This window comes from Oryzias latipes, chromosome 5 (genome assembly GCF_053564925.1).
Source record: "Oryzias latipes strain Hd-rR chromosome 5, Olatipes_Hd-rR_3.1".
Taxonomy (NCBI): domain Eukaryota; kingdom Metazoa; phylum Chordata; class Actinopteri; order Beloniformes; family Adrianichthyidae; genus Oryzias; species Oryzias latipes.
Window position 1 is genome coordinate 22,402,417 of NC_136241.1, and position 21,913 is coordinate 22,424,329.

General features: G+C 40.8%; 1 protein-coding gene across 20 annotated transcripts in view; it reads right to left on the minus strand.

Moving 5' to 3' along the window:
- cadpsa (Ca2+-dependent activator protein for secretion a) overlaps positions 1–21,913 on the minus strand; it is a 123,823-nt gene that overhangs the window by 83,199 nt on the left and 18,711 nt on the right. For all 20 annotated transcript variants that reach the window (XM_078947500.1, XM_078947499.1, XM_023955081.2 and 17 more), the window contains 7 exons: positions 21,389–21,721; positions 14,825–14,905; positions 13,783–14,019; positions 11,117–11,238; positions 9,945–10,056; positions 9,727–9,863; positions 5,425–5,491 (listed from right to left, as the gene is read on the minus strand). In XM_078947500.1, the coding sequence (XP_078803626.1) occupies positions 5,425–5,491; positions 9,727–9,863; positions 9,945–10,056; positions 11,117–11,238; positions 13,783–14,019; positions 14,825–14,905; positions 21,389–21,721 (1,089 nt within the window). The remainder of the gene's footprint in view (positions 1–5,424; positions 5,492–9,726; positions 9,864–9,944; positions 10,057–11,116; positions 11,239–13,782; positions 14,020–14,824; positions 14,906–21,388; positions 21,722–21,913) is intronic.

Genomic DNA, 21,913 nt, shown 5'->3' on the forward strand with positions numbered 1-21,913 from the left:
GCGCATGGACTCCATGCATGAATCTGTGTGCACGTGTCGTTCACAGGAGAAGTGACGTCGTCTGCTGCTGCTGCTGCTGCTCCTGCCAGTCACACTAGCATTTCGTCAGAGATCACCAGGTCTGGTTAAGTCGCCATGTCTGCTGCTGCAAGTGGCAGCTCTCACTCTTTGAGTGCAGCTGCATGCTTTGTGTATGTGTGTGTGCATGTGTGACAAATGGGATTCCCTGAGACAGCACTGATTAGACCTAAGGCGAAGTAAAAGGATGGCAGAGGTTGGTCCCAATCTCCAGCAGCTCCCAGGCCTCCGGGACAATGCAAAGGCAAACCTGGGTCTAAAGCCCCCTCCCCCATCTCACACCCATGCAGCTAGATTTCTGCAGGGTGGAAGGAAGCAGAGGTGGTGATGAAGAGTCAGTGAAGAAGGGAGTGGCTGAATGGATGCTCAGAGATGGACCTCTGACAAGGCGTTTTGAAAGCACCTACATGTGAGGACAACTCGAGCTTTTTTTATATGAAGCTGTGGTGCACTTAAGAATCTCACATCAGCATGTCACCCAGTTCAGAATGACTGGCTATCCAAACTGGAGCAGTGGGATCAAGCTACTGTTGCTTATCTGATCAAAAAAACTGTCCTTAATACTCACCAAAGTACTGAATTGGTGTCCCACAGGGCGCTAGACTTGACCTTTGGATGTTCTCTGATTGATCATAAAATGTTTCCTCGTTATGCTGATAACACCAAATCCAAAGTTACCATGACGACACTTACAATGTTGGCGAGTCTTGGTGCCATTTTACCATGTAATCCCAAAACTTGAACACTGTATATTTATTTGTTTTTTCATTAAATAGCTAAGGTTTTACAGTCTCCTTTTAATGACATGAATCTGTGAGTTAAAGACCCACTCCAATGAAAATAGTGTTTTTGGTGTCTTTAACTAACATGTTCTTGTAGCACTTTTCTGATGATGGAGGACATATATGAAGAAAATGAAGATTCAAACTGCATTTTATGTCTTTATTCAAAGGAGCATATGAAAAAAATTGCTTTTGAAAAAGTGTAGTTGTTACATACAAACTTCAATCGGCGTGCCACAAGCTCCCTGCTCCACTCCATTCCGATGTTTCCACTTGCAGACAAATAGATCCATGTACGTCTTCATTTTCCTCGTCTGAACTGGCATCTGCCTCTAAACTATGAGGCTGGATAGATCTAATCTTGCTGGCCCTTTTTGTTGTACTACTAATGTTAGCTTGGGGAAGTGAGGGACAGAAAGCCCGCAAGAGAGAGTGTAAACAACGGCCAATGCCAACAGTCCCGCCCACAACTCTGACGAACTACTGCCGCTCTGCACAAAGTATGCTCTAGAAAACATTAGACCTTTTGATTTTGGCATAATCATAATTAAAGGATTACTGGGAACGTTTAGAAAATAGATCGAAAGATGATTGGAGAGGGGCTTTAAGGTTTTTTTTAACAGATTTTACTCCAAGAAACGCACTTAAGTTTACTGTTGAAAATTTTGCATTAGATTTTTTAAACTGCAATCTTAGACTATCTCCTTGCCCTTAAAAATCAAATTTTTCATTAAAATTTGTGATTATATTTGACTATCTTTAATTCCTCATTTGTGACATATGAAACTTCATCTACGTTTTTTTGAAAACCAGAAATACTTCTTAGGTTTTGCAACAACAAAAAAACATCTTGGAAAAAGAAAAAAAAAAAGACTTGTCAAGTTTGTTTTTCTTAGATGATTTCTATTTTAAAAAACAAGATACAGTTTTAAGATTATTTGTTTTTTCAGTTGTCTCCAAAAAGACTTCCATTGTATTTTTCTGACCCCAAGGTTCCTTTTATGAGGAAAATCCAGCACAAGCTGCTGCATGTGCACCTTTGCATCCACTTCATCTGAACATTTTCACACCATCATTATCTTTAAACTTGTGAAGTTAAGTGTTTTCTAAAATCATTTTAGAAGAAAGGTTTTACCATTTCCTCTAAACACTCAAAAGGAGAAACTGGAGAAGTAAAAAGGTTCAAATGGTAGACTGATGTGTGGGGTTTGTTTACGATTATTCTGACCCTAAGGTTTGCTGGATTTTCCTCATAAAAGTTGGCATTTATGATCCTTCTGACGGTTAGACAGAGAGCAAACAGCAGTCATTTCATCTGAAACCAGCAGCATCTCATCACAAACAGAGCGGCTGTACACCCCCCACAACAACAAACACACACACGGGGGTGTGCAATCTATTGACCAGTATTTGTCACTTGCTATAAATGTAGCTGGGAGCGAGTGAGAGGCTCGAGTTGGCGGTGCTGCGGCGTTTCTTGCTGCGAGTGTTAGACCAGCCAGTGTTCACTCCACTTTGTCAATCCCCTGTCAACTTGTAGCTTTGAGACATATCCTCCCTAACACACAAGAGACAGGCACCCACCCACCCACCCCTCACCGACTGCCTCCCAATGCAAAGCCACCAGGAAATGGCCGCTACCACCATCCCCTGCACCCTTCCACCACCACTACTACTTCCTGACAAAAGCCTGCTTGGCCTCTCCATCATCATGACAACCAAGCAGAGACAGCTTGGCTGCATCTTCTTCGTGCACAACAATGTGCTGGGGGGGGGCTCATCTTCATGGAAGGAGGTTTGATCCAGAGGGCATTAGAGTACTGTTCAGTCATAGCCCTCCTCCCCTTTTTTTTTTTTTTATCCCATTTATCTTTGCTTTGGATGCAGCGTGCAGACTGCCTGATCAGCCCCCACCATACATGTACACGTGCACAACAGGATCATGGGGGCAGAGAAAAGGTTATGAGGTCTGTGCAGCACATCTGTGAAACACCTGGGGTACAGAGAAGATTCTTGAACCTGTTAGGTTTCAGACCCTTCTGAGCGTCTCAGTCTCTATATGTTATCAGAATGAATCAGAGATGAGACTGATCTGCTTTGGCAGTTTTTCGGACATTTAAACTCATTACTTTCAATCAGGAATGCCACAACTCTCAGTTTAAAAGTGAACCGTATGTTACACCATGGAACCGGATGATGGAGAATGTGAATTGTTGCATCCCCATTGCATATGTTTACACTGAAGAAAGTCTAGCACATGTTTTGTGATATATTTATTGTGTTGAATATTTTTATTACATTTCAAAAAGCTTAGTGTTTAAGCCAACTGACAGTGTTTTTTAGTTGTTACCTGCTTCTTGGCAAACTAAACAATGCAAATCATATAGCAAAGAAAACCATAACTGTAACCCAAAAATCAAGGTTTGAATCAAATCATGTGGAAAGTGACTCTGTGCATTCCTACTTTCAATTGTTTCAAACATTTTGCCTTAAAAGAGTTCGACTCTTTCAGGAGCTTCCTGGTTTGGCTCAAAATGAGGACTTATGAAGTATGACACTAACACATTTAAAAAGAATGGCACTGGTTTTAAATTTGCAAAGAACATTTCAGCTACATAGATCATTTAGAATTTTAATAATTTAGCAGACAGTTAGCTCCCTTATTTTATTTACGTTTTTCAAAGAAATTCACAATTAAACGATCAGTTTAGGTTTTATTATAGACTCAGTTTACAAAGGTTCCTGTGCAAACAGAGGATTTTCTTATGGAAAAGTTAAATACCAATTTGAAAAACAAAGCGTGTATTTTTATCTTTTATCTTAAAAAAAAATGTAATTACACATTGTAATATCAAAATCTGATCTACAAAGCTGTAATAATGATCTTTTGTAACACTTGCACTTTTTGTTTTGATTGTGCTTTTTTTTATTTCTTGCTGCATTCAAGTAAAATTTTTTAGACGAAGGGCCAAAAATAAGTGACCTCCAACCTTGCATAAAAATGCAGTTTGTTTTTATATCTTGCTATGGTTCCGCAATTTTAGGTGGAAAAACAGCTCAAAAGGAGTAAGAGATTTGTTTGACTAAAATTAGATTTTTTTTAATTGACTGAAATCAAACAGAAATAACCAAAAATTAAATAAGCTAAAACGTGTTAAAACAAAAAAAAAACCATTTAGTCAAACGAATAAAACTAAAATTTAATTAACTGTGAAAACCAATTTAAAAAAAGATTGTTTTCTACCCGGCAACTGGAATATTAACTGTTATTTAATTATTTCATCCATAAGACTTTAGTGAAATATATTTGGGATACTAAAATGTATTTTAGTATGTATTATCAATATTTCAATATGTCAAAGATTGTTTATACCTTTGAGCCTTTTTTTTATTATTAGCAATATTTCTTATCCTTAGATTATTATTTTGGGGACTCTTGTGTGGAGCACATATTGTTTTTAGTCTCGTCAAAAAAAAAAAAAAAAAAAAAATCAGCTGATCCTGCAGCGGTGACTCAACTCCTGCAGACTGTCTCACAGCTGCATGGGGAGGTTCACTCCTCTGGTAAACTTAGCAATCAATTCTTATCTTTAAAGCTATTCAAATATGAATGTAGATTAAGTTCATGTAAAACCAATTGTTTCATTTTTTCAGAAAACTTTGGACTTTCCTGAGCAAATTTAGTCTCCACTGTTTTACATAAAAGCCTGAAGAGTTAATGTCAAGTTTTTGCAAAAATGATCACCTTTCAGGCCTACATTTAGTTTCAGCTCATTTAGAACTAACAAGAAACTGCACTCATTTTAGCTCCTTTAGTTCTCTGACGGTTGATCATTCTTCAACACTTTCACAGAGAGGCTTAAGCTCTAAACATTCACACATCCAGAATTTCTGCTTTCTAGTTCAGCTTGAAGAGGAGAAGAAGAGCATCGGAACAGGCCGCTGATCTGAGCTGCAGGTGGTGAAAGACTCCGGTTAGACTTTAGAGTAAGGCTGAGAAGTACCACCTCATCTTCAGACGCCTGACCTCTCAGCCCCCAGCGGCTGAGGCCACCGAATCATCAGGAAGCTCAGCAACCATGATCGCAACAAAAAAAAGTTCAAGTTTGCATGTCTGCAGCACCATCTATCTGCATGATTGTTTTAACAATATCTACCTCTGAGTTCCAAGACCCCCCAGGGAGTTAGTAGCAACATATCAAGACACTATTGTTCAAAATGTAACTACATCCTAAAGATAGATGAAAAAAATATATAACTAAACTATATAACTAAAAATATTTTCATGAATCTTAAACAGATTAGCTGATGTTCCCTCTATGAAGACGTCAGAATGATGTGAACTTGAAAATGCAGACTTTAATTTGGTGAGTTAATTTGTTATTAAAATGATGACAATCCATAACCCTGGTGTTTGGAACCAGTCCAAACTTCTACAGAAAGATCATCCAGTAGTTTCTCCTTCACACAATAATCCTACAAAAATAACCCATTATGCATGTCTTTACGTTCTACGCCACATTTGAGGCGTCCTGCCGGAAGCAGGGAAACGAAAAGCTCAAACCTGAACGAGCACGAAGAACCGTCTCTTCCATCTCTTCCATACGTTCTTCCCGATGGCCCAGAGGTACCTAAGAAAGCAAAGAGCAGCAATTTAGCAAAGGAGCATCTTCCAGTCATTCCGCTTCTCTGCTGAGGTCTGAGTGTCTGCTGACCTCTGCTGGCAAATGAGCATCACTGCACCCACACATCACATTCTATAAGTTTTTACATCTGCTTTGAGATTATGTCAAAATGTCTACAGGTGATGCAGCTTCTGAGTGAGTGAGCCTAAAAGGTCAGACTGGAAAAGAGATGTTTTAAAGCAATAAACAAGAAAGGCTTTTAATAATGCAAACAAATGGGGGAGAAAATAAAAATTAACAAAAATGGTTTATTCTGTACAGCAGCCAATGAAGAAAACAGAAAACATGAAGATGAATGTTGAACATTAATCTTTTATTTTTTTAGAAAGATCTGGCACCTTGTGCGGAGAGCTTTTAGAAGGGGGAGTCAGAGGAAGAAGACATTCCCAGACCGCTGGCAGACACTGATTGAAGCAGCTCTTTCAGTCTCATCTATAAAGGTGGGGTGCAGTTGTGCAGTTGAAGGTTCATAGTCAGATGTTTGCCAACATGTCAAGCGCTGCCAGCTGGAATCAGCAGATCCTCCAGTGAAAAATTCTAAATGCTCGGGTTTTCATAAGTGACACCAAACTGACAAACGACATTCATCTTCATGGCTCTCCTCAGAGATCTTCTGCTTCTCCTGCTTCTTAAGCTCCAACATTTCACCCTGATGAACATGACAAAGAATCAACTTTATCTCCAGATTGTGTCGTTTGTCAAATTTCCGTTCACCACACGTTATACATTTCGAGTAAAAACCCACAATTTTTTCTTGATGAAGGTTAGGATTTATTTAAATAGAATTAGCTGCTAAATGTTCTTTGCTGACAGCACAATGTCCAACATTTCACTGGGATTCTCTGCAGCCAGCTTAAGCCGTCTGAACCAAGCAGTTTCTGAAAATATCTAGATTTGTTCGGAAGCTTTGGGCAATATCTAGACAAGAGGCAGAGAAATAAAAACAATTACTCTGCAATCCATATTTGTTTCAACCCATGAGAACCCAGACCCATTTCCCTAAAAGTAAAATTATCTGGAAAATACCACAAACCAAGTGGACCACAGAATACCTTTCTGATAGTTTGTGGTCACACTGATGTCATGATGGGTTCTTAGGGGGTTAAAACTCAAAAACAAAACAAAAAACTGAAAATGTATTAAGTATTTTTAAGTTGTCTTTTTAAAAGTTTATCAATCAAAGATGTATATTAAAAAAAAAAACACTTTTGGCAAAATAATTGTCGAGGCACAAATTTTTCTATCCATTCAACATCAAGAGGGTAAAGTCTCCTCTTCCTCACTCTTCAGCATTGTTTTAGAGGAAATCTGAGTCTGCACACAGAAGCTGTGATTTTAAAGCAACATTCAGGGTGAAGAGCTCAGACGCTTTTCTAACCCCCCCACCGAAGCTCGTTGTCAGCCCACCCTGCTGAGTCCCAGCTTGCCTTTGCCCCCGGCCCCCTCCACAGTGGCTCTGTGCTGTTCTGAATAAGCCTCCTCCACAGGGCGGCACACAGAGCCAGCATGGATCTTGCAGTAGCCCCCCCCACCACCACCACCTCCCCTCAAGCTCCTAAAGGCAGCATATGGAGAAGTGGGAGTGAGAGAGGAGACAGTAACCGAGTGAGGCTGGGATTCAGGAAGAGCTCGCTGTGACGTGATGAGTCAGCAGCTCTGTAGGCTCATGCATGCAGTGCTGCAACACCTTCTCCCACTGACGTGCACGCTACTGTGCGCAGTTACTGTCACCGTAGCTGACTGCACAGACGCAGGCCGGACTTCCTTCTAATAGGTAAACAGGTGTCAGAACACCTAGGAGGAAGGGAAGTTGGTCTGCAGAACCGCTGGGAAAGTTCCTGCAGACACTCTCAGGACATTCCACTGAATCCACATTATAGCACCTAGCCCCTCCCTCTTCCTGAGTAAATCCGGGGTCTCCAACCCGGCTCCTTGATAGCTACAACCCAATGACTGTATAGGAGAACCGGTCCAAGTGAGTATGACGTGACCCAAAGAAAATAGTTTACTCACTGCTTCAACCCAATGAAGTTTATTCAGTCGCCATTGTTTCTTAATATGGGCGCCACTATGTTGGAGTCAGACGTGGTCAGCAAGCAGTTATTGGTCTGAGTCGGTCCGAGTCAACATTTCTATGACAAGAGCATCTGACAAATAATAGCTGTTTATGTCTCTATAGAATGGGATTTTGGCTTGTAGGATCAGGCAGTACCTCCCATTTTAAACGCAAGGGGGGAGGAGTCACTCAGTCCAGTTCTCATATACAGTTCTGAATGTTTCCCAGCTTCTGATTGGCTGACACAACTGATCCAGGAAATCAGCAAAGAATGAAGGCTCTCCAGAAGAGACCACTGGTCTAAATTTAAAGCATGGTTTGACAACAACAGAAATAAAAGAGTCCAGTTTTTGTCCTTTTTTATTTTATTGCTAATTTATTAGCATGTATTATTGTGTGCATACATAAGTTATTCATTCTGGAAGCTGTTGAGAGAGTAGAGCTATATTAGGAGGGGTGGGATTTATTAAACCGGAAAGTTTTATTTGCTGTGATCTTATGTGTCTCACCGTGAGAACTCATTTCTTTTTCTTTTGTGTAGTGATCAATTTTTCCATTTTTAAATCAGGAAAAGCTCAGTTTTTTGTTGAATCCTTATTTCTATGGTTCCTTCTAAAAATCCACAAATGCTGAGATACTAGCTTCAAAGATGCCATCTCAAAACTCTGAACCGAAAGCCTTTTCTTCAGGTCCCTGCAGCTTTCTGAAGGTCCACCACAACTTTTGAGTCAAGCAAAAGGCCTGAACACAGGTCATTCTTCTAAAGGTCTGATTAATGTTGTCCAAGAATCTTGATCATAGTATTAGGTTTAGGGGCTGTCATCTGATGACTGACAGCCCCTAAACCTACTACTATGATGGAATCAACCTGGATAAATGAGAGTCTTCATAGACAAGAATCTTGATGTTTGTTCAGATGCAGTTTGGTGGACCTCAGTCATGCCTCCACGTCTTTTCTCCTTCGTACTTCAATCTTCTCTCTAAAAGTGTGAATCTACTGGACACAAACTGCTGTTAGTCAACATATTAAATTGAATTAGTATTCTCTTTTCTGACAAACTAAAGTCATTCCTATTTTTTTCATGGTTTATTGCTGCACATCAAATCAGAATTAGCCTTCTTTTTTAACATGTTGGCCGCACAACAGCGGAGGAGTTTAAACAGACTTTGTCAGTAAATTTGATGAGAGGCTGCTAGATATGAAACAAACATTTTTATGGAAACCTTCAAATTATGGAGACTCTTATGAGGAGCACATATTGTTTTTAGTCTCGTCAAAAAATCAGCTGATGCTGCAGCGGTGACTCAACTCCTCCTGCAGACCGTCCGCAGCTGCACGAGGAGGTTCACTCCTCTGTCAACCCTTGTGCTATCCTAGGCACTTTAACATTGGGAGTTGGGTCATCTAGACCCACTAGACAGTGGGCTGAACCTTTTTTCTTAAATGATTTGTGATCTTCACTGGTGTCCATGGATTACATGAAATCGTTCCACCTTTATCCACCTTTGTCATGGTAGGGAGAACACGTCAATGTAAGGGTGGGGTCATCTAAGATAGCACAAGGGTTAAAATAGCTTATTTGCTCTAAACTCAATTTTATCTCAGAAAGAAATAAGATCCAAAAAGCTGCTCATTTGTTTATTATTCCCAGATGACAACTCTTGATTTCATGTCCCTATGAAAAAAAAAATGAGGAAAATTTAATAATCATAGCGATTTTGTCTTCAATATGTCCTGATTGATCTAAATAGTTTATCCCAGCCGATAACCACAAGAGGGAGCTAAAACACTATCTTTGGAAAACATCCATTGACACGAAGCTGCTCAAAAGTACCAGACTTGGACAGAAAAACTGTTGACTAACAAGAGAATAATTAGAAAAATGATTTTAAAATAAATAGAAGTGTTTGCTTATAGTTAAACAGAAACAAATCAGATTTGTTGGAAAGAAGGAGATACAAATTCAATAATAAACAAAAAACTAAGTGAAATGACTGATTTGTTTGTGCATTCAGTCTTTACGGGTGAATCCTATCTTGTGCAGAAACTCTATACTGGTTAAAAACCACTGACAGAGTGACCGCATGTCCGTCCCTCCACAACAACCCAGGCAGTCACACTTACCCACAATGCTTCATGTTCTGTGGTTTGTCCATGCGTATGGCAAGTTTGATCTTGAGCTCATCTGGACATCCTTTGGAGACGCTCATCTTATGGAGCTCGCACTGTTTGGCGCTGTTGGGAGTCGGATGAAGGACGACCTGAACACCAGCACACAACAAGGCTGTGAACTACAGTTTTTTTGTTGCAAACCATGTTAAACACACAAATCTGTGACCTACTCTGCCCAGCTCCTTGTCCTCCAGCGCCAGAACCCCTGTGCTCTCTGTGAAAAGTTTCACCTTCACCGCAGGTAACGGCTGGGTGGTGGTGAAGTCGCCCTGGGTGCCCCAACTGCACAGAAATGAGACAGAAAACACTTGACTGTGTGTCTGTCAACTTACAGCGCTTTGTACGAAACCACAACTACACTTTAACTGCAAAAATACATACATGAGCAGTAAATATAATCATTTGACACGTGGAGTTCCTCAAAGCTCTGTTCTGGGTCATCAAAGTGTTTCACTAACAAACACACGCATTCACACACCAAAGGAGGAGCACTACACCACCAGAGGCAACAAAGAGGTTAGCAAGTTGCCAAAGGACACTGACATATGCCTAAGGTTAGTCAGGAATTGAACCCTTTAGTGGAAAAACAACTACCGTCTATCAGAGCCATAGCTGTCCACCACAGTTAAATAAAGCCTGTGGGATTCTTGGATGCAAGTGTCTTTTTATGATTTATAAAGTAATTCAAGTTTAAATGCCAAAGTCCGAATCCAATTAATTTCTTCAGACTTGGTAACAGCAACCCCTGCCAATTTGTCCATATTTCAATACTAACATTTGAACAAGTTGACGAAGGGGCGGTACAGGTTCACAAAGCACGGTTGGTTGTTCCTGATGAACTTCAGGTCCATTTAAATGAATAGATTAGATCCAAAGGAGGACAATGATTTAATTTTTACTACACAGTCATCACCCTTTTAGCCCTTTTAGTGTTTTCAGGTATTTTCACAAATATTACCACATTCTTATGCTCACTGAGCTAAGCCCAAATATTTCATACGGCCACCTCCACCCCTAATTCAGTGCTGCACTTGTCACACCTGAATAGCTAGACTACACCGCAGAGGAAGAACTAATGAATAGCATATGTGCCAGGAAATATCAGCTTTTCTATGTGGCAATCTGATATCCCGTTTTCCAATCGCTACCATTGTGGGATAATTACTGTAATTGAATAAAGGACATCGGATTATCCTGTATACACGTTGCCTGTAAAATCTGTTACCTGGAGAAATCAGATACTGATCGGATGAATAATGGGAGTGAGGCAAAATGCACAAACCCTAGAGAGCCCCTCCATGTCCCACCCCACACCTCCCTAAACAGAGTGGCGGGAACTCACGTGGGTTTGGATGCTTCAGCTTGGTCTGTCTGCAGTTTATGCCCCCCCTCCACCTCCATGGTGCAGTAGACAATCCTGTTTGGAGCCAATGAGCGAAGCCCCTGCACCTCCATGATCACCACCTGGAAGGAGGAGTCGAGTGAGTGATGGGAAAAGCCTGGTTTTTCTAAAGTAAACAACAGCATTACCCTCAACTATGACCTCTGACTATGTTGTTGTTGAACCCAAATAACATTATATGCTATTTGGATGTTATATACGTCATATACTGTATACTATGCACAAACTAGTTCTATTCTCCTCAGCTGGTTTCATTCTTATTTTTCAAGCCGCACTCAGTTTATTCAACTGAATTCTTTTAAATCCCAACCCTCACTCATTTCATCTGGTGTTCCTCAAGGTTCTGTTCTCGGTCCCCTCCTCTTTATTACCTACCTGCTACCCCTTGGTAATATATTCCGTAAATTCAATACTGATTTTCATTGTTTCGCGGATGACACTCAGCTCTATCTGTCCAGTAAACCCAACTCTTCTATTACACCTGCCTCCCTCCCCTCCTGCCTGTCTGAAATAAAAACCTGGTTCACCCTGAACTTCCTCAAACTTAACAGCGATAAAACCGAATTACTCCTCGTAGGTTCCAAATCCACCCTTTCCAAAGTTTCTAATTTTACCCTTTCCATCGATTCCTCACCAGTTTTCCCCTCCCCTCAAGTAAAGAGTCTGGGTGTCATCCTTGATAGTACATTATCATTTCAATCCCACATCAATAGCATTACTCGGTCAGCCTACTTTCATATACGCAATTTTAATCGACTCCGCCCCTCCCTCACCATCCACTCCGCCTCCATAGTCTGGTCACTTCTCGTCTCGACTATTGTAATGCTCTTCTCTTTGGTCTTCCCAACAAAACTCTAAATAAGCTTCAATTGGTCCAGAATTCAGCTGCCAGCATCATCACCAGAACTCCCTCCTTTCATCACATCACTCCCGTTCTCCAGCAGTTGCACTGACTTCCAGTAGCCTTTAGGATTGAGTTCAAGCTCCTTCTCTACACTTTCAAAGCCCTCCATAGCCTGGCTCCCTCCTATCTCTCTAATCTCCTCCATGTTAACACTCCCTCTTGCTCTCTTCGGTCTTCTTCCTCCCTTCAGCTCTCTGTCCCTCCGGCCCGTATGATCACCATGGGGAGCCGTGCCTTTGGTCGCTCTGCTCCCCAACTCTGGAACTCTCTCCCCCCAGACCTCCGTAACACTGACTCCTTTTTGATCTTTAAATCCAGACTAAAAACCTATCTGTTTAAGCTTGCATTTCCAGAACACAATTTCACATTTTCTGTCAGCTGATTTTACTAATGAATCCAATTTATTTATTGTTTTTAACATGTTATGATTTTATTGTGTTTTACCTCTAACTTTGTACGGTGATCTTGGGTGTTTTGAAAGGCGCTTTTAAATAAAATGTATTATTATTATTATTATTATTTTAAACATTAATTGTGATAGTGAACTTTAAAAAAAGGAGTCTGCTTCTGCTGGAGATTTGTGCCACAAGTAGGCCTGCACAATATACCGCAAATTTATCGTTATCGCAATATCCAGCTCTGCAATATGCATATCGCAAAAGACGGCGAATATCGCAATAAATCGCAAACCCAAAATGTGTTAAAACAATCTTCTAGCAGCTTGAAGCATTTAACGAATTAAATAAATCCCTTTATGCTTTGACCAATCAGATGGACGCCTTCCCATTGTTGACCAATCAGATGGAGGCCTATTATGTTAACCCTGGTCCTGAAGAGCCTCAACCCTGCCTGTTTTCCAGCTCTCCTTAACCAGCTTGCTGTTGATTGGCTGACTCAAGTGATTTCACATCCTGATTGACTGAACACACCTGATTTTGGTTATCATTATCGAGCAGTCTAGGGAGAATTGGAAAACAGACAAGGTTGAGGCTCTTGAGGACCAGGGTTAGCCACCCTGACGTTTGTCCCCCATGTCAATGAGGGTCATTTGGAGTATAATTTTTAAACTGTTGCAATGAAATGGGAATGATGTTTTTGTTTATTTTTCTATTTGTTTATTTACCGCAAATTTATCGTTATCGCAATATTGATCACTAATATCGCATATCGCAAGTTTTCCTCATATCGTGCAGCCCTAGCCACAAGTCTAGTTTTATGCCCGTGTACGAACACGGCGAAAAAAAGTCTTTATTGTTATCTGTTTGCCACATCCATAGGCTAATATTTAAATACCCACCCAGTCATTTTGCACTTTTAACAAGAAAATGTGAATCTTCTATAACTATAATGTGCTTGATTTTGATGCATTTCCTTTTTTTTTGCTAGATCCAAGTTGTGAATTTAGTTCTTAAAAATTGAAATTGACTGCAGTAATTTAATTCTGTAATCTTTGTGTGGTCATAACTGTGTTTTTGCATGTAGTTAGGGTGTTTTCAAATAACTAATTTATTGACATTTGATATCAGAATAATGGTTTAAACCAATTATTTTGGGTCAAAAGCTTTAAAACATAATAATCCAAGTTTTTGTGGAGTTTCCTTAAAGCAAAAACAATAAATTACATGTTTACTTAAGACATCAATGAATAAAACAGTGCTACAATTAAATGATAATAGTGGACATCATCTTCATATGTGTGTACCTCCAGAGTGAAAGACAGCACCACGTCAGACTTGGACAGGGTGCTCTCGTCCTCCTGACCCATGTCCATGATGGAGGTGTTGTGGCCCCGTTTTAACTTCTGCAGCTTGAACTCTCCTCCTTTGGACACTGGCATGCTCTCCAGGTTGGCCATAAGCAGGTTGACTGAGGACCTCAGCTCCTCGATGTACATGGCCTCCATCTCTCTGGAAGCAAACCGCGGGAACCGTCCTCCGAGCTTTGTAAAACAAGAGAGCATCAGCAGTTAGCCGACAGTTTTGCCACATCCCCTAAAACTGTGTTCAGTTTCTGCTCACTGAAACTCAAGCTCACTGAAAAAGTAAAAAATGCAAACATTTACTTTGAAGTCCCACTCCAAAATCCACATAAAAAAAGTGTGTTGTTTTCTAGTACATAGTTTCTGCAAAGCAGCAGTAGTTCATTAGGAATTCGCCTCTAAGTTGAGGGCGGGACAGTTGGCACCAAATATGCCCAGCCCACATTCCCATCATCCATTACTGCGTTTTCTGTTTCCCGCTCGCTAATAGCTCCTCACGCCGCCAACCTTACATTACCAGTGCAACAATAATAGCGAACAAATTTGGAGCTATCCGACAGTAAAGTCACACCTCCCTTCTTGAAATGTGTAGAATTGTTTTGGAATTGGAGAGGAGAGGGTGATGGATCTAGAGGTTCTTGAAACATTTATCTCTTCCAACTTTCCATTGTCATTCTGTATCATTTTGAATCAAGAAACTTTGGAAAGCAACTATATTAAATCAAATATCAATTTTAAATAATATCTTAAATCGAACATTAGCCATTTCACCTGAGGACACAAAGTTTTCATATCAAAAGTATAAAGTTTATCACTGATGATGAGCTCCTTTTTTCTTCTTTCTTTTCATAGCACCAAACAAAAGTGGACATGTGTCAGCTGTTCTGCAGGAACCTCAAAGGGCTGAGTCCTGTTCCTCGCTGTTGGATTTATGATTCTCTCCTGAGCGCAGCCCATTTCTTCCCTCATCATCACGTCTTCTTACCCGAGTGATCTGATCTGCCATCTGCAGCCGGCCGTCCAGCTCTCTGCGGATCTGAGCTGCCTGCTCATCTGGATTATCCAGCTGAAAAAGAAAACACACACACACCTGTGTGAGAATCCAATCGAAGCCTTAATAAAAACCCAATTACGCCAAGCCGACATCATTATGCAGAGTGGTCTGCAAGGATCCAGTCTGACCATAAAGTCCTGGTTGGTTGCCGTCAGGTTGATCTCATCTCTGGGCTCTTTGTTGTTCTGGATGCTGAGCTCTGACCTTTTGGACGAAGCTGGATTCTGACCTTTATCTCTGCTGTGTTTCCACCTCAGCTTTCTTTACCACATGTACTTCCCACTTTCATCCCTGTGTGGGTGGTAGATGGGGGGGGGGGGACTTTGGTTGGTCTCCACATTTGATTTCGTTAGAGCCGAGATATACCTTAAGATTTCACCTAATTTGAAGATTTTTTTGAAAGAGGCCTGAAGCTTTTATTTTAGTTTAGTTTCATTTATTACAACATGTAGTAATTGAAAAATTATTCTTCCCTTTGAGCTAAATTTTATTAAATCATATTAAGGTGTTTTTCCAGTTTTATAACACTTGTTTCTTTAAATGTGTATTGAAAATTTGAGTTCAACATAGGTGACTCCATTTGATAAGTCTCTATCATAACATAAAAGCAATAAAGTACAAACTTTTTTTGTTGTTTATGGATGAATGGATTATTTTTCCATTTGAAAAAAAAATCAGTGTGACAGCATCTTGGGTCCCTGTTATTTTATGGCGGGATGTTGAATTACTAAGTAGCAACCCTCAGTTAGTGTTTCCACTATTGAACACCAGGGGGCGGAGTTTGTTTGTGCTTTAACTTTAGCTGCAACGTTTTTACAGATAAAAAAATTCGAAATTAACTGTTATTTGGAATATTCCATTTTTCCAATTTTCCAAATAAGACATCCAGACTCCGATCCCAATTCATTTCTGGTCAAGAAGGAACAGTCGATCTTTGAAACAGAAGTTATTACCATCCGCTAAACACGCCTATTTGAGAAGGCAGGCAGATTTCATCCATCACACTCAGTCACCTGTTCACACACCTTCACACCTTCTTGGATACAAGCTTACAGCTGCCGGAAGGTGGAGCCAGTGACATCAGAGGGAACAGACCACAACACGGGTGACATTGGAGTAACATCTGCTCCATCACCAAACGTCAGGATGAAACTGCTGTTCTCCAGAAGCCCCGCCCTTCATTTGTCTTCATTTTTCCCTTCAGCCTCCTCATCTGCCCTTCCCTCTTCATCCCTCTGTGCTTCCTTTCTTGTTCATTCCCATGTTCTTCCCTCTTCATCCCTCCTTCCATACTCACCCCTGTCTTTCTTTCTTTCCCTCCCTCCTTATCTCTCCATCTCCATCAATTTCAAGGAGCTGCTTTCATCTGGCATGGCCATCCATGCACCCCACCTCCCCAAACCCTGATGTGATTAAAACAGAGAAAACATGCCCCTCCTTCCTGACGAGGGGACAACAGTTGGCATGGCAACTGTGAAGGATGGTGAGGGGGGAGGGAGGTAGCGTCTGTGTACAGTTGTCACAGCAACAGTCGTGATGGTTTGAACTCCTTTTTACCTCAAATTCCGTTTTGTGCACCTCTCCAAGTCTGATTTGGAGCGCACAACATTTTAGCTCTTCTTCATCAACATCATCACGCACAGAGCAGACATGGAGCCTCAGCTGTGAAGAGGACTTGAAACATGTTTTAGGAGGAAGACTGAGCTTCACACAAGAGCGCTCATGCCACTCCCTGAAGGGGGGCATGTCTTTAAATCTAATTTGCTAAGGTTCACCCTCCTCTGCCCAGCAGAGCATCTGTCTGCAGACATTAACCCACAGTAAACTGATGCAGGTCCACCTTCATGTTACACCTATGAAGACCATGGATCTACCAGTCAGACAAAACTTTATTCGCGTTTTATCTTATTATTTAAATTTTTTTTATTACATGTTAACATGTTAAAAGAAACCAACATCGTCCACACCCTTCCATCCAAAGATTACATGAACACTCCCAAATTCATAAAATAATCCAGACCCAAAGCCTTTAATGAAAGGCTCATGTAAAGCAAAACCATCTGCATCGGCAGCATGAACAGACTGCCTGCGTGACTAGAGTCAATGACCTCCTGATGAAGGCTGCTCTGACTAAAGACACTTTAGAGGACAAAGTTTCCTGCTTTGGAAGCTCATTAAGCCAGTCTGGTCCCCTCCAACTCTGTTCAGGAGCCTTTTGTCACACCTCCTTACAGATATACTTGTGGAGAAGAGTTGTGAGTCTGTCTGCAGGAAGTGTGTCAAAATGTGACCAAAAATGTGTGTGTGGTCTGCAGACTGAACACTAAATTGGGGTTTAGACCCAGCTTTGGTCTTCAGTTCTAACAGGCCAGAGAAGTTCTCCACGCAGCAGAGATGACTAACTGCCCCCTCCACATAATGAGTACTTGGGTCAAACAACTCTTTTGACAAGTGTGCATTTGACGGTAATGATGGCTGGAGCGCAGAAAAAGACTGAATTGCAGCCCAACTCTGCTAATATGTGGAGAGGAAAGAACAGACTGGGTGGCGGTTATTTCTGTCAGATGGACTTTTGTCATTAGGACTGCGCCCTTGAAAGCCTCCGAAAGGACTGCAAGCAGAAGATGAGAGCTGAGCGAACGCCAAATCAATGAAATCATGTGCGGAATGACAATCAGCGGTGATTTCAGCCATCCGAGGTTCATTTCACCTAAAACCTGTTCCTAGAGCAGCAGGATGTTACTGGATAAATCGCAGTCGCACCCTGATCAGAACCAGCAGGAGCCTGCAGGAGCATGAAATAAATCCAAGTAACACAATCACAACAACTTGGTGAAAAAGAATGATACAGGAAATGATGTTCTCCTGCTGTGGATAAATGCTATACAGTCCAAAACCCAGACTTCTAAAACTAGACTTCTACCACTGCTTTCCATTGGACCACTCTAAAGAGAGCAAGAACATGGATCAAACAAGACACCTGGCTGCTCCGCTGCTCCAGGTCAAACTTCAGGTCGGGAATGTAGACAGGAGCACACAAAACTCATTGTTTCTTGACTATTTCCAGCTCTCGACAGTTTTTTACAAGCAGCCTCTGTTTCAGTACTACAGAAGAAATGCATTCATGTCAACACTCAAATTGCATCTCCCGATCATTCGCATTTGGAAGAAAAAGCACAAACAGCAGCAACAAAAACAGCCGGAGATTGCCTGTGGGATGTCTTGGTGGGAGTACTCAGGGAGTATGGGATACATCATCTGCAGCAGAGCCATGACATGCTGGAGAGATTATGCATCAGTGCGGGGCAAGGAGAGCTGGAAAAAGAGAGCTCAGGGCTTCCGAAATTCAAACTGTTGCCTTCGTGACTCAAGCGTAGATAAAAGAAAGACAACATTTTCATCCATCTTGAGAATGACCAGCATTTGTTTTCAAACGGAGTGAACAATTCCTTTTAAAAACAAGTCGATTCATGTCATAATCTATGTTTGCCAATACAGTTAATCAATTTTGGTTCACTTAGAACAATCCGATCACTGACCTTAAATTGATTTTTAGCCAAAAATGTAACCAGAGTGACTCAGAGATAAATACCTGGATACTAAACAGAGCAGCTGAAGTTTTCCAGATTCCTTGCTAAATAATCAAGTCTAAATTAAATATGTGTGCAAACAAACAAGCAAACAAGAATTAATGGCAAATCCATTCATGTTTTAGTTTCATAAAGTTCAGCTCACTGTTGTTTTTCCACATCCAAATAACACAAACGGAAAATATGAAAACATTAGAGTCCGCTGTGATGACACTTTGTCATTTTTACATAATAGTTAAATAGACCTACCATGACTCAATCAAAATGGTATTTTCCAAGATCAATCTAATTGAAAAATTCATTTTGAAACTATTTTAAAATGGTATAGGTCGATTCGATGACCAATTTGCCTTAGACGGGATGATCTGGTTGGATTGTAGATATATCAATTCATCGATAGTCAATTAATTGTTGAACCCCTCTTCATGTATAAAAATCCCTGATGATTGTCCCACGTTTGTCCCATAAGAACATAACCTTTCCAGAATATGACCTCATTCCATTCTAACAGTCATCAAACCAAGTTTGAATTGCTGTCTCTCCTTCTGGACTACAACTTCATCAGGAAAAGTTTGGAATATGAGCTTTGTTGTCGGGGGAGTGACCATCTTTGTGAAGGAAACACATCTGTCTGAGTTGGAATTTCAATCTTTTCTAAGTACATGTTGAAATGTGCCGATTTTAACAAATAAGTGTTGTTGTGTTCTTATCACTGTTATTTAAAGCCAACCAGTGGGTTTATGGTCTGTCCCTCCCAGAGTTCACATGTGGAGCTTTGTTCCCAGCATACTGGTGCGTTTAAGGTCATCGCGATTGCATAGTAAAACACAAAAAAGCCTACCTTCAAATCCAACTATCTGCCCGCACTTCATAGGAAAATGTCAAATGTAAAGACTAAGTATGACATACAAGTTTCCAGCAGTCTGACTCAAATCAAGCTACAAATTTTCTGCCCTGATAGGACTCTGGCTCTGTTTTCTGGTCTTTCAGCCTCCATAACTGCTCTGAAGCATTAAAGGAGTGAGCGCAGATGGGGGAGTGGGGGTGGACTCATCTCCACTGACAGCCTGACCTCTGATAAAGCTGCACATGTTGATCTTCTGCAGCTGAAGGATGAACAGACATCATTAGATTTCCGCGTCTTCCATCCATGAAGCAGTTTAACAGTAGATTATCTGCGGAGGTCCGTCTGTCACTCTGCTGCAAAAAGAAACTCCCTTACTTACATCATCTATTCTCAAGCAGGCTTCTGTTTTAATTCAGAATACCATGAAACCCATCAAGCACTGGAATTGAGATGCTCAACTGTCTCTAAAATAAAAACTTTAAACCTATGAAGTGCTTGTTAAAAGATACAACATTCAAAAGGTCCGGAATGGAAACACTAATTCTTTCAGCAGCAGCTGACCACTGAGCTCTAGAAAAACCTTTCATCTCTGCATCAAACCTTTTTTATTTGTTTCAGTGCCTTCCTCAGTGACACTTCAGCGTGTGGTGCCTAGCCACCCTTTTCAGAAGAGATGGTATTATGACGTTTGCTGAACATTTTCTTTCAAAACTCACTCAGTTCTGACAACCTAAATTCAGGTGTATCCTAAAGGGATCCACAAAATATGACACTGTGCAACTGCCCTGATTGGAGAAGACCTCCATCATGGTGCAGACTCATTTGTGTTTGAATGGGGAATATACTGTAAGTAAATGATTTATATAAACATAGATCTGATACAAACCGGTGCTGTGATTGACAAATACCAAGTCAGTAATCATCTGTGACTAATGCAACGAAATACAGGAGCAGCAGTCTGATTAACTGAAACATATTTAATGAGCTCTTTAGGGAATATTTGTAACACAACATGATCCTGCAGAGGTGTTTGGTGCACACTAATGTGCACACACACACATATCTATATATATCTATATCTATATTTATATAGATATATATCTATCTATGTAGATAGATATATATCTATATCTATATATCTATATCTATATATATCTATATATCTATATCTATATAGATATATCTATATCTATATAGATATATCTATATATCTATATAGATATATCTATATATCTATATAGATATATGTTTTGTCGGCTGTCAGTCAAAGGTTGTGATCATGGGCGATGCAGACTGTTACGGCTGTGGCCGTATTTGGTTTTGTTTTGTTCTGTTTGTTCTGTGTTTTGTGTATTATTTCTGTATCAGAGTGGCACTTGTGTTTTCTGTGGATCTTTGTGTGTCTGTTGTCTGATTATTTTCAGGTGTGGTGCATGAAGGTGTGGCCTCCAATTGGTCCAGAGCTGGAGGACGCTGCCTTAAGAGCACCACTTGGACCTCCACACCTTGAGAAGGGAGTTTGGCTGCAACCAGTCTCCATTGCAGCTTAACCCTCTTCTCCATTTTGTTTTTGATTTCACCTCTTGTTAAGTTGTGTGTTGCACTTTAGTGTTGTGTTTTAGTATTTTTTAGTTTTGTCCATGCCCATTCTGTTTAGTCTTTTTGTTTATAATTTTGTTTAAGTGAAGCTGTAGGGTTGAACCGCGATTTTGTTTAGTACATGTTTTCTCCTGCTTTTGTTAGGTTAGAGAGGTTAGTGTTTTGTCTTTGATTTCCCTTTTATTTCTTTTGCAGGTAAGATTACATGTTTCAGTTAGGGGGGGTTTTGTTTGTTATTTTGGCCTGGGTTCACCCTGAACCCTTTTAGCTTCACTTTTAGTTGGTTGTTTATTTGTAAATAAATTTGATATATTTTTATGGAGACATTCGTTTGGTGTATTAATTTAAATTTAGTAGCCGAAAACTTTACTTTTTTTATGGTATGCCGCCTCGGTCCCCTAGACACAGAAGGGGGTGTAACACAGACCGTGAATGACCTCACAGACCTGACACACGTACCTGGCAGGCGTTATACAGAAGCTGGTGCTCAAACTTCTTAATGCCGAGGATCTGCTGGAACATCTCGTACAGCTGGTCCTTGCTCAGGATGAGCTCAGAGGCGGCGCTGGCTGTCAGCCTCTGCTGGAGCTTCCTGGGGTCTTCTTCACCTCGGTAGATGGTGTCAAATTTGGCGATCCACGAGCTCAACACCGTCTCCTTGCTGAGGCCGTCAATCTCGGGCAAACTGCGCACTCGCTTCTCTATGTGCTTCTTGAACACCTCCCGGGAGTCGCTGGCCGAGCAGCCGCCGCTCTGCACCATCCGGCACACGCGGTCGCTCTTCAGGAAGATCTGCACGGACCACAGCGCTTTCAGTTCAAGGAAGAACTACAAATATACTGGTTTGTGTTTGTGAGAGCCAACTGAGGTCAGCACATGAACACAATCAGGATGACAAAGAGACTGGACTGCGAAGAGCTGATCAGATCATCTCCTTACATATCGATAACTGCTTATATTAGGGAGCAACAGATTATATTAACT